The sequence below is a fragment of the Amblyomma americanum genome, chromosome 1 (assembly GCF_052857255.1).
Source record: "Amblyomma americanum isolate KBUSLIRL-KWMA chromosome 1, ASM5285725v1, whole genome shotgun sequence".
NCBI lineage: Eukaryota > Metazoa > Arthropoda > Arachnida > Ixodida > Ixodidae > Amblyomma > Amblyomma americanum.
In genome coordinates, this window is record NC_135497.1 from 269,596,256 (window position 1) to 269,608,510 (window position 12,255).

The following is a 12,255-nucleotide window of genomic DNA, read 5'->3' on the forward strand; positions in this document are numbered from 1 at the left end:
GAGAGTGGTTAAAAGGGGGCGAGGGGGCGACTTGTTGTGCCGTCATCGCCTGGCCATTGTTTTTGTTGACGCCGCTCGCCGGAGCTGCGTGGCGCGCCGATAACGCGAGCAAACTAGACGCTGGTTCTCCTGCGCGCAGGCGGGAAGGGGACGGGAAGGAGGGGGGGGGGGGAGCAATCGTAACGCCGACGGGATCCAGTCGAGCCGGCCGTGTGCTTTGTCCGCGGGGGTCGCTGCCGCGCGGACAGCTGTGCGGTGTACGGGGGCCGACTGCGAAGAACGCGGTTATACATGTCCTCCGCGAGCAGCGTGTTCCAGCTGCAGTGCTCCCTGCTGCTGAGCGTCGCCTGTCTGCTTGCGCTGCCGCGGGCCGTTCTGGAACCGCTCGCGCGGTGGGACGCTGCCCGGTGGGCGTCGTCCGCCTCCCTCCCCGATTGGCTGACGCGCGTGCGACGACCTATGGGGCCGGGGTGAGTGCTTTCACCGCCTGTACGGAGTGCCTCGACGTCCCCCGAAATTTAATGCCAGTTATTTCAGCTGATTGGTTGATCTTTTAACCAATTAACTAAGATATCGATCAAATCAATCGGCTGATTAACTGATCCACCAATCAGTAGGCCAGTCGACCAGTCAGTCAATGTAAACGGGCGCGAAAACTGCCCGAGATTTTGTGACTGCAGCACGGAGCAAAAAAAGAAAAGCGGTGGCATGCGTCATCGTTGTGAAGGAACGAAGTATCGATACGGCGCGATGCGCAAGGGTCCGATCAGAAGGTCAGGAACGTTTCTGAGGAGCTTTCCTCAAAAACTCTCATAAGGACCTCTCTGAGGAGCTCCTCGTGGAGATCATCAAGCGCTCGCAGTTGCAAAACAAGAAAGGGATACATCGGGCTGTGTAAAAAAAAAAAAGGAAACATTGCAACACGAAAGAAATAGCCCTCAGTTCAGGTGAAACTCCCGAAAAAGGACGTCACAGATTGGGAAAATGGCCTAAATAAGTATTGAAGTACGGAAGTATCGGCGAAGTATATGTGTGAGTGATGAAAGGCGCACGATGTTACACTGGACTGTTCATTGCAAAGCAACGACAGTACGCGTTGAAAGAAGCAAAACAAAGGATGAAAATAAACACTGTAAACGGACCCGCCGCGGTGGCTCAGTGGTTAGGGCGCTCGACTACTGATCCGGAGTTCCCGAACCCGACCGCGGCGGCTGCGTTTTTATGGAGGCAAAACGCTAAGGCGCCCGTGTGCTGTGCGATGTCAGTGCACGTTAAAGATCCCCAGGTGGTCGAAATTATTCTAGAGCCCTCCACTACGGCACCTTTTCTTCCTTCTTTCATTCCCTCCTTTATCCCTTCCCTTACGGCGTGGTTCAGGTGTCCCAACGATATATGAGACAGATACTGCGCCATTTCCTTTCACCCAAAACCAATTATTAACATTGTAAACGGCATTGCATGCAGACTCCTGATAATCGAATGTCTGCTTTGAGGGACGCGCACCTGGAGCGCTCTGCTGTCAACGCTATACTCTATTGCGTAAGCCGGGACTCTGTGCGCTCGCGGAGCTTCGAGGGTATAATTGCGAGGGGAGGAGATTGCTGCAAAAAAGGAAAGTGAACAACAAACGATGCCGGAGCAGACAGTGGCACTGCTCAATGCTCATGGACACAAGTACGCTTGAATATATTTGAGAAGTTTTCTGAGCGTGTTCATATAATCGTTTCAAATAACATAACCATTGGACAAATGTATTTTCGCGTACTATTTCTATCAAAAGCTTTTGGGGACCGGAATTCTTTCCATAACATGTTGATGGAACACCGGCGTGGCCGCAAAGAAAGGTGTTTAGCATGAGTGGCAATGCGTTGGGTTCTGTAAGAGAACACGCAAACATTGTCGGTTTCATCAGCACTACAGAAGGCGAATAAAAGTGCAAGGCGCATTATGCCATGGTTTTTTGAAAACTTAAAAGCCCGTTCCTTGAGCGCCAGTCGAAATTAAGGCGCAACTGCGTAGTCGAGTATCAGCATGAAACTGCCATGAGCGCAGTGTACCACGTCAAATATATGTGTATATATAACAACTGCAACAGCTTCCAATATAACTGTAGCAGCCTCCTGCGTGAGGGTAGCAGTATGTTAAAAATAAATAAAATTTACTTTTCTTTTTGAGGAGAGAGAGAGAGAGAAATACCCACTTTTTGACAGTTGTCAACATGTCGGTAACAAAAACTGGGAGGCAGGCATAGCACATTGTTATTTATTCCACTGCTGGCCCTGTGATCAAAGGGCATGTTCATTAGCACTGATAAAACTGGAGCGACATAGGAGATAACAGCTCAGGAGGGCTGCAGTCGAAGTGGCGACGCCATGGAAAGGCAGAACCTTGTTGAAAAGGAATTGGTAGAGACGACGACGGCTAACGAGAACGAACACGGTGTCACAACGTGAAGGCATGTATGGTGGAAAAGTGACAAACAGAAGTATCGAAAGTATTGTCAGCAGAATTATTTCACAGCCGTGCACATTAAGGCTAGATGTAAGGCTCGTCATTCTGCTGTTGAGACGTTTGCATTAAAGAGCAAAAAATGTTATTGTATTAAGCAATAATAATAATAATAATAATAATAATAATAATAATAATAATAATAATAATAATAATAATAATAATAATAATAATAATTAATGCCAGGTACCATATTGCATTTTCTGTTAAAGGCCTGTCAATGCCAAACATGGCTTGAAGAACTATAGGCCCGGCACAATCGGCGAAACGACTACAGAAAACCAGGTGAAAAACATTATTCGAGATCGGCTTTAGAAGACAGAGAAAAGTATAGAAGAAAGTGTTGCATATCAATTTGTTGGTAAAAAATAAACAAATGCAGAAATATGAAAGGGTAATGCAGGAGAACAATAGTTATTGAATGTAGAGAGAGTATCGTGAGCACAATAATACGAAAGACGCAACAAGCGCGAAATGCACAATAGTTAATCAGTATTAATTCACACACTGTGCATGTTCTATAGTCCTTCTGGGCTAGAGAAAAACACAATACCCATAATTGCGCGAAAAGTATACGACTAACATCCCAGCACGAAGATAAAACAGAGGAAAAAAAAACTAGGTGGACTGTAGGAACTTTTCCAGTTTATATTTAGTCTGCTGAGGGCTGGTCTCATCCGGAAGGAAGGCTACTGAAAATTTTCGGTACGTGGGCATACCTTCTTGCTTGACCATACCTGGTAGAGCTGCGCGGTTCAACATATAGATGTGTGTTGCGTAGCGCTTAGGGAGCCGCATGCCTTTTTTTTTAATTTTGAATTTCAAAAATGTCTTAGAAGTAATTGTTTTATAAAAAAGTGTTTCAAGAGTGATATTAACAATAATAAATGAGCCACCGTGAATTCTACGGTAATGATGGACATTTGCTGATTATATCATATCTGGATAGTTGCCGAACTTAATGGACGAATTTATTTCGAAAAGCGTGTTTTCTGGCACATTCGTTGTAGTCCGGCCGTAAAAAAAAAAAAGTAGATAATATCTAAACGCACAGAGTATACCTAGAAACGTTCCGAATATTATAACCGGCACACAACATAGAAATCGCGCAAGATTAGTAGCTATAGACCAACACCGATCTAGAGCAAGTTACGGTGGCGCTGCTGTCGCTGGCTGGAGTCAAATGCTGCGGTTGCGCCCTTAGGAATACATGTACAAATAAGTTTTCAAATTAGTTTTCTGATTTCCTGTGCACTTGTTATGTAGTCCCTTGGTGAAGAAAAGCCGAGTGCATCCTGGAACAGATTGTACGGTATGAAACGTCATTTCAAATGGAATGTATTTGTAAAACACCGTGATGCGTGCTTGTCGGAGTAACTTAACCTCCGGGTGGGGGTACCGGGTGGGAGCGCCACCTATAGAGACACATGCAAGCAAAACTTCACGAAATACGTTTCTCGTTTAACAGTGTACCTATGGAGGCGGTCGTTCGTCAACAGTTGATGAGCGTTTTGGTGAAGTGTGTGACAGTATGCAACGTTATTTCGATGCTATCTTTTTAAAACGTCAGCTTTAGCGTGTATTGTGAACCCGGACATTCTGCCAACAGGCGCTGTATCAACTTGGTATCTGCGAATCGCGCAAGCTTCCCGTGGAGTACGATATACATTTCACTAATACAGTAGTTCACAATAGAGAGCCTAGACAGCTCTGCATAAAAAGGAATTCTTAAACGGCATGGCAAACTACCGAAAGCGAACCGCACAGCATAGCAGACGACGGCGCAGGCTATACTCCTGGCCGCCCCAACTAGGCCGCCTCGCTACAGCTTCCTCGATGCAGCTGTGTCGAAGAGCCCTAGCCTCCGGCGTCCGCGAGCGCCCCTTGTGTTTCTAGGTGTTGGCCAGTACTGAAAATGACCGTTAGTTTCAGATGCCGTGTATGGGGAGTTCCACTTTTTGGTAGTACAGCAGCACGACATAGGTTGGACTCGGCAGGTCAGTGGAGGTCATAAATTCTGATTTAGCTCCAGCGCGTGGTTTATCGTCGAAGCAAGAATATATGCTCGCTTTCTTTCCCATACGTGTTTTGCTCCGTAACGCGCGGCGTGTTAGTTGCGCTATTAGCATTATCGCATCTGCTTACCGTTATCGCGATGTTCCCAATCGCTCTTCTGAGCAGCGTGACCTTTTATTTTTGGGGCGCGCAGCGGTCTGTGGCGCGTCTTCGTAATGATCGCCAAGGACGCTTTCCTATAGTAGACGCGTTCGCAGATAATTGCTTTCCACCCCGAAGCTCTGTGGTGAGAGAAGGAAGGACCATCGCGGTGTTGACAAAGCCAGCTGGCAGTTTGCCGTGGCTTGTCCTTTAACGTGGACCGCTTGGAGTACTTTGACCCGCACACTCCTCAGTGTCCTCTCTCTTCAGTTTCCATCCTCGCACAGTGAAACTCAATCACGGCGAGTCTTATATGGCGCTCCTTGTTACGTGGTACCGTCTCATCTCCAGACTTCGCCTCACGGGGGTGCTAAAAGACAGCCGGTTGTGGTGAGAGAGGAGGTCGGTGGCGACGTAACCTGCCGCGCGCGTGCGCATGCGTGCTTATACTTGCGTGCGTGCGTCTCTGCCAAACGCACGCTCTGGTGCTCGGGGCGGCCCGTTCATTGTCGTTGACGTCATTTCTGCGTGACGCCGCGGGCTCAGTTGTAACAATGGGCGCCCATGTTTCGTTATGATCCTTCGTGGAAGGCCGCGTCATCCATTCTCGCTCTAAACGTCTACCGCGAACCCGTCCTCGTCCTGGTTGGGGGGTATTGTGACTGGCTGGAATCGCCTTTTTTTTCTCATACCTCGGGTCTTGTGGTCACAGTTTGGTAATTATCATTTCAACGCGAGCGCTTTAGTGCCGCCAGGTCGGAAAAAGTCCGTCGTAGGCGTCGGCGACTGTTTGAAGCCTCGCAGCTGGAGCGGCTCCGACTGCCTAGGTGGGTCACCTAGGTCACGTGACATTGTGGCTTCATCACAACCTGCCCACCGGGTTGTGAGCAAACTGACCGCCGCAAGCAGGTGGCAGTTAAATCGCGAGAGGTTCCATGGGTCTCACAAGCCCCACCGGTGGCAGCACCTGCCATCGCAGGGCATTGACGCATCCTTAACCGTTGCACCATTGTACCAGGAGCAGTATGAGGACTCCCAAATGTAAAGTCGAGAGTGGCCAATTCTGCATATATGAGCATCAACCCGTTAACTCTATCGCATCATACCCTTAACGTGGAACTTGTGTCCCCTCCAGTTTTTTTTTTCTTTTTCTTGCTTCTCTTGAGAAAAGACGAACGCGCTCAAATTTTGTGCAATATCGTTTGGGCCTTCGTTAGTCTATTTATGGGTTACCTGTTTCCCGCCTTGATCTGCTGCACCTTTTCCCCCTTTTCTCTCCCACAATTTTTGGAATCTTTTGGAATCTTGCAACAACAACAAAAAGTTACCGCAAAATGTTCCCGTGACATCGCGCTTTCTTTCTTCTTCTTTTAGCGCATACACTTGTAAATCAGTGGCGCATATTGTGGTTTAGCCTGTACCGGTGGACTGCCTACAGATACTTTCCCCATATAACGTTGGGGCGTGTAAAATCCGCACGCCTGCAGGGGTATAATTGTGAAAGTCGCTGCTTCATTGTTTCTCCACGAGTTTATTTTTTTTTCGCACACAGCTTGGTTAAATTCACTTCCTTGAAGGAGGACCTGCTTGGGGTCGCTCTTTCAAATATTTAAAAAAAAAAGAAAGGCTGTCATGAAAGCTCGTTACCAACGTTTTGGTCTGCTGCTGAAAAAGAATGAAAAAAAAAATTATTTAAGAACGAGCGCGTATACCTTCGCAGTATGTTATCGACCTTGGCGATGTATTGTTTTTTTCTTGAGGGGGTGGGGTGATTTTCTCTTCTCATGACCAAATCGGGAGGCTCAAGTTTCAATTTAACGAACTCTTAGCGCTGCTGGGTGTAAATGAGTCGCGAGCATTTGCAACTCACTTCGCATTTTTTTTTAATGTTCTTTGCTGTGACGGACACTTTGTCTGGCATCTACTAGATTGGATACCGCGGTAAAGCAGCAAACGCGTTGAGCCCCTCCGAAAAGATACGCTCTCTTGGTCGTAGGAAGTGCGAGTCCCACCGAGAAGTACTGACTGCGCAGACAAGTAGGTCATAAAGTGGCTGACGGGCGTCTTCACGCGTTCGGTTATTATAATAATAATTGGTTTTTGGGGAAGGGAAATGGCGCAGTATCTGTCTCATATATCGGCGGACACCTGAACCGCGCCCTAAGGGAAGGGATAAGGAAGGGAGTGAAAGAAGAAATGAAGGAGGAGGTGCCGTAGTGGAGGGTTCCGGAATAATTTCGACCACCTGGGGATCTCTAACGTGCACTAACATCGCACAGCACACGGGCGCCTTAGCGTTTTGCCTCCATAAAAACGAAGCCTTCGCGGATTCGTCATTTTTTTCACATGTTTGCTTGTACTGAAGCTAGGAAAGCAACGGGCTTGATTTCTTGTAGAAAATCACCTCCTCGCTCATTCGCGGAGAAGAAAGAGTCACTGTACTTAATTACCTCATCCGAGGTCCTTGTGCAGCGATGGCGCTGCCTTCTTACAGCTCCCTTGAGGCGGTACAACCACGAGGACGCTTATCTCTGGCGGCGTAATGAGCAACTTGAGCCCTCACATGGCTTGAAAATCTAAACACAAGGCGGTATGCCTGCCGACTGAAACCGATTATGCTCTAGCGTGCCTCAAAGCAGCGGCGCTCCTTAATTGCTTTCCGCATTGATTTTAGAATTGAGGTGCATTAAGGACAAGCACGGCGTGCATGTTTCATCGTTATTCAACTTAAGTGGGCCGGCCACTCGGAGCAAAGAAAATAAATAGGGGCTGGTATTCCGGGAGCGATCGGGCAAGCACTGAGGTGCCCGCTTGGCAATTTCCCGCCGCGTTGCATATTTGCCAGAGCAGCTGCAATTTTATAGCTGCACAAAATGTACAGGCGGAGGCGATGGAGTGCTAGCGGCGCGAATACAGAGGTTGCCATGCGGCGGTGCTTCGCCCGGAGGGCGTGCAGTAGTTTTGATTGATTTCTCAAGACCTCATCTTAAAGGAGGCAGCGAGCGAAACGAGGTTTTTGCAGAGCGCTCGCTCGGGAAGCGAAGAAAGCACGCCGCCGCCGCCGGACGGGGTTGGTCTGCCGCCAGCAGCAGCGGCATGCAGTGCGCGCTCTCGGCGTTCCGTTGACCCAGACGGTGGCGGCGAGGGAGCGGCGGCGAGAGTGGCACACACTGACCCTCTGCGTCTGCTTTCGCTGCTTGTGCGGGGAGCTCACCGGTGGGGGGAAGGGAGCGTTGTTGGCTTTTCGATCGGGGGGCCGGTTCCCGCAGCGTCGGAATGCGCGCCTTCCGCGGTTTATGCCGCACTGCTGAGCTCCCGCTCTTCTTCCCACCCTTGTGTATTTTTATCTCATTCACGATGCGTCTTTGTAAGCGATTCTGTCGTTGTTTATATCGGTGGTACTGCCTCGGTTTTGTCTCCGGAGTTTCCTCTCCGTCATGGGCGTTGGGTGGTAGCCGAACTGGGATAGAGCCGAGCGGCGCCGTTTGCCAATTGATGGTGCTGCGCCTTCGGCTTCTCAGACTAGCGGTCAGCACGTCGGGTGGGGCCATTCACCCGCGGCTTTTTCAGTGGTTTACGCGGCCGAGTGTGCGCTTGCCAGGCTGTCCAGCGGACGTTTTTCGATTCCCCCGCGCTTGCCGCGCCTCGCTGCTACATTTTGCGCTTGCGGCCAGCTGACGAGGTGTCTTAATGCGAAGGGGATTGGAGCTAGCCTTCAGCGCTGGTGGGCGCGGTCGCGAAAAGTGGCGGCGGAAAGCGGCGTTTATTTCGCGCGCCGCGTCCTATTGATGGTTTATAAACGGCCGCCGAGCCCGTGACGTGAATTTCGAATTCGGCTCCATCACCATTTCACGGTCTTGATGAGAAATGTGCACGCATCGTTGTACTGAGCGGTGTGTAATACGATTATACTTTTTTTCCATTTATTGTGCGCTTGCAATGCAATCGTTCGGTTCCTGTACTCCATTATAGTGCACGTATTCCCCATCAGCCGTGAATTGTGACTTCAAATTTACTTGTCCTCGCGGAGGGCAGTGTAGCTGAAAATATTCATGTCGCTATTATAGTTCGCGCTCGTTCGACCTCGGCGCTGTCAGCCTTGTCATGTTCGCATACTTTTTAATGACTCATCTTGAGTTACCACGGTGGCTGAGTGGTTATGGCGCTCGGCTGCTGACCCGGAAGGCGCGGGTTTGATCCCGGCCCGCGGCGGTTGAATTTCGATGGCGGCGAAATTCTAGAGGCCCGTGTACTGTGCGATGTCAGTGCACGTTAAAGAATCCCAGGTGGTCGAAATTTCCGGAGCCCTTCACTACGGCGTCCCTCATAACCTGAGTCGCTTTGGGACACTGAACTCTCATAAACATTTAACGACTCATCAATGCTCGAAAGCGTTGAGTTTCAAAAATACCCCGTTCCGCGGCGCCTTGGCCTACATGGTTGCCATCCGTCATTGTGCAATTTATTGCAGAGATGGACTCGCACAATTTCAGAGTGCCCCGATCAGCCAATCTGCGTTGCTCAAAGAGCCATACTATTAGCCATACTCCATCTTAGCAGTTGTGATGAGTTCAGAGGCGACGTTCTGACGACGCGCTCTCCTGATTGTCTGAGGAGGAACTTATGAGATTGCATATAGGAGCTTGTTCGACTTGTGTGAAAGAAAAAAAGGCCATCCAAGCAAGCCTCAGTGCTGATGTAATTTAGGCGCGCGATTTTGTTGTTTTATGTTATGAACGATGAGTGGTGGTAGTAATAAACACTGCTTGTAAACTGGTGGGTAGCTGAAGCTGGACGAAAAAAAAAAGCGCAGTTCGAGTCGAGTTTTTACCAAGCACTGTATCGTAGTTTGCTGTCCGTATTGCCTCGATCGTTTCGCCCACTCATTCAAGTTTGCGCCAGTTGTTAAACGCTTTTTGGCCGCACTTGACCCCGACACCAGCTGCTGGTCGCCATTGTCGCCGCGAGCGAACGGTGGCTCCAGAGCGAGGGGAGATCCATTCCCCTTGCGCGCTGCCGCTTCTTGTGTCGGCATTCGAGAGACACGACGCTGTTGGCCTTCCTAGGAAGCACGTGAAGGTTGCGCCGCGACGCCGCGCGGTATGTCGCCGCGTTGGAGCGAGCGCTGCAAAATACACCTTGCACTTGCGCGCTGGAAGGCCGCCAGCTCAGTGTACGCCTTGCTCCGCCACGCATGCTTTCGCGCGCTCGTTTTATCTACATGCCGAGCGGCCGCATTTTGTAGGCGGTTGTTCGCCTCTCGCCAGTTGTCCGCCGGCGTCTCTCCTTGTCCGGGCGACACTCCGGACCCCGCGATGTCTACGCGCGCGCTTGTCTGGAGCGGCACGAAGCGCTTGTGCTGCGCGTCTTGCCCCCCTCCCCTAAATGTTGTCGGCTCGCAACTCGTTCTCGTGACAGCCATGCCAAGAGCCGGATTCTGCGCGGACCTCTTTCCCGACCCAGTGGGGCAGTCTTCCGCTGCACGTCGGAAGTGAGATAATGTTTCTCGGAGGGGCTGTTTGTTGCCAAGTGGGACTGCTGAAAAATTGTTTTTTTGTTCTTGCCTTGGAGTCGCTTCGCGCGACGTGTAAAATTAGCATTTGCTTTGCTTTAAGTTATGACTGTATATTTGGGCGCGAATACGATCGCAGCTTTAATTACCCCGCCTCCTTTCCCCCAGTTTTCTCATCTACCGAACTCCGTGTCTGGTGAAAGAAATCTTATGGGGAGAGAACAGATAGCGAGGGTTATTCCCTTACAAAAATTTCTTTAGACCGTCCATAGACTTCTGTCTATAAAGTCTATAGACTTTCTATAGACAAACCCTAGAGAATTCTATTGACAATAGAAATCCTATAGACAGTCTATAGACTATGAATAGACAAAAAGAAATATCTATAGGAAGGCAATGAGTCTGTAAGAAGTGTATAGACCATTTTTGTACGGGTTTAAGCATGCAGTGAACATGTTGCTAAAGAAAGGCATGCAACTCAGTGTTTGATTAAAAATTGAGGTGTGCGAAGTACCAGGTAGTATAGTACCAAGTGTTTCTCGCTCCAGAACTATTCGCTACCTTGTGCTTTATGGAAAGGCACTAAAACGATGAAAGCGTAGCTGGAAGCATAGCCGTGGGTAGAGGACTGATTGGTCCACCGCCGCCTTTTCCATCTCTGCGTGCCGTATTTCAGACTTCCCCAGGCGCCTGCGTGGCGACGGCGTGTCAGAGGCCGCACTTAGAAAAGTGGCTTGCTGCGCACTTGGCTGTCGCGGGAGCAACACGCGTGTGGCGAAATCGAATACGCCGCGTGACGTCCACATATATAGCGTTGTGAAATTGCAAAGATGTGCGGTTCATCTTCCGCGGGAACCGCTCGTCGAGGGGTCACGTCCACTTGCGCTCGCCCCCCGGACATCCGCCGAGCCGAGCCCTGGACGCTGCGTGTTGCGCAGCGTGCCTCTCTGTCAGCAACGCTGGCCGCCACGTCATGCGCTCATATCGGTGTGCCGTTCAGTATAGCCGCATGCAGGAGGAGGAACTGCTCGGAAAGTATGGCGATGTAATGGTGTCGGCAAACGTGAAGAATACTGCGAACTCAGAAGTTGCGGCGTATGTTTGCTCCTGCAGATGTTTTTTTTTTTTGTAAACTCGATAAAAAAAAAATGAAGCCGCTGCGGCGAGGAGCTTTGGACATGCAGCACTGGAAGCATGAACCAAACGCGGTTCGCCTCGCTCGTATAGCCCCACAGCAGTGAGTGTCACGAAGTTACATCATTACTTATCGCTGTTGATAAACCTAACATCAGGAGACTTTAAGCGCATTACTGTGGGATGATTTTTTATCGTTCTGCCTAATTGAATGCGATGTGAAAATTGTTTGGTGGTGCCTTTGCTTAGGGTATATAACCGCCTTATAGTATTCTTTGTTGGAGGTAAACGTCTTGGTTTCATTTGGATTACGAAAGCAGCCCCGAGCTAATTCCGCTTATCACATTACGGACAGGAAAAACATAGCCGAGTTTGCCCGCCTCATTTCTGGGAGCTGCTCATCTGGGAAAAGAGAAGTAGAAAATTGGAATACAGCGCATAAAAAGAAGATGAACGTCATTGACGCCGAGCGTATGTCAGCGGGTGCCCGCCGTTGCGTAATCCGTTTTCCCAGTGCAAATTTCGTCAAGCGTCGACTCGGCGACGCGGCCTGTGCAGTCTGCCCGGGTGCGGAGCTCGCCGAAGTGAGGAGTAATAATAATAATAATTGGCTTTTTGGGGAAAGGAAATGGCGCAGTATCTGTCTCATATATCTTTGGACACCTGAACCGCGCCGTAAGGGAAGGGATGTAGGAGGGAGTGAAAGAAGAAAGGAAGAATAGGTGCCGTAGTGGAGGGCTCCGGAATAATTTCGACCACCTGGGGATCTTTAACGTGCACTGACATCGCACAGCACACGGGCGCCTTAGCGTTTTTCCTCCATAAAAACGCAGCCGCCGCGGTCGGGTTCGAACCCGGGAACTCCGGATCAGTAGTCGAGCGCCCTAACCACTGAGCCACCGCGGCGGGGCGAAGGAGGCCAGTGTTTGTTTCTGCGGCGCTGG

At 49.9% G+C, this 12,255-nt stretch overlaps 1 protein-coding gene across 1 annotated transcript in view; it reads left to right on the forward strand.

Moving 5' to 3' along the window:
• The first annotated feature begins 245 nt into the window (after positions 1-245).
• The window catches only part of LOC144115062 (SUN domain-containing ossification factor), a 100,354-nt gene continuing 88,344 nt past the window's right edge, over positions 246-12,255 (forward strand). The window contains 1 exon segment of the mRNA XM_077649197.1: positions 246-470. Coding sequence (XP_077505323.1) covers positions 292-470 — 179 coding nt within the window. The 5' untranslated portion in view covers positions 246-291.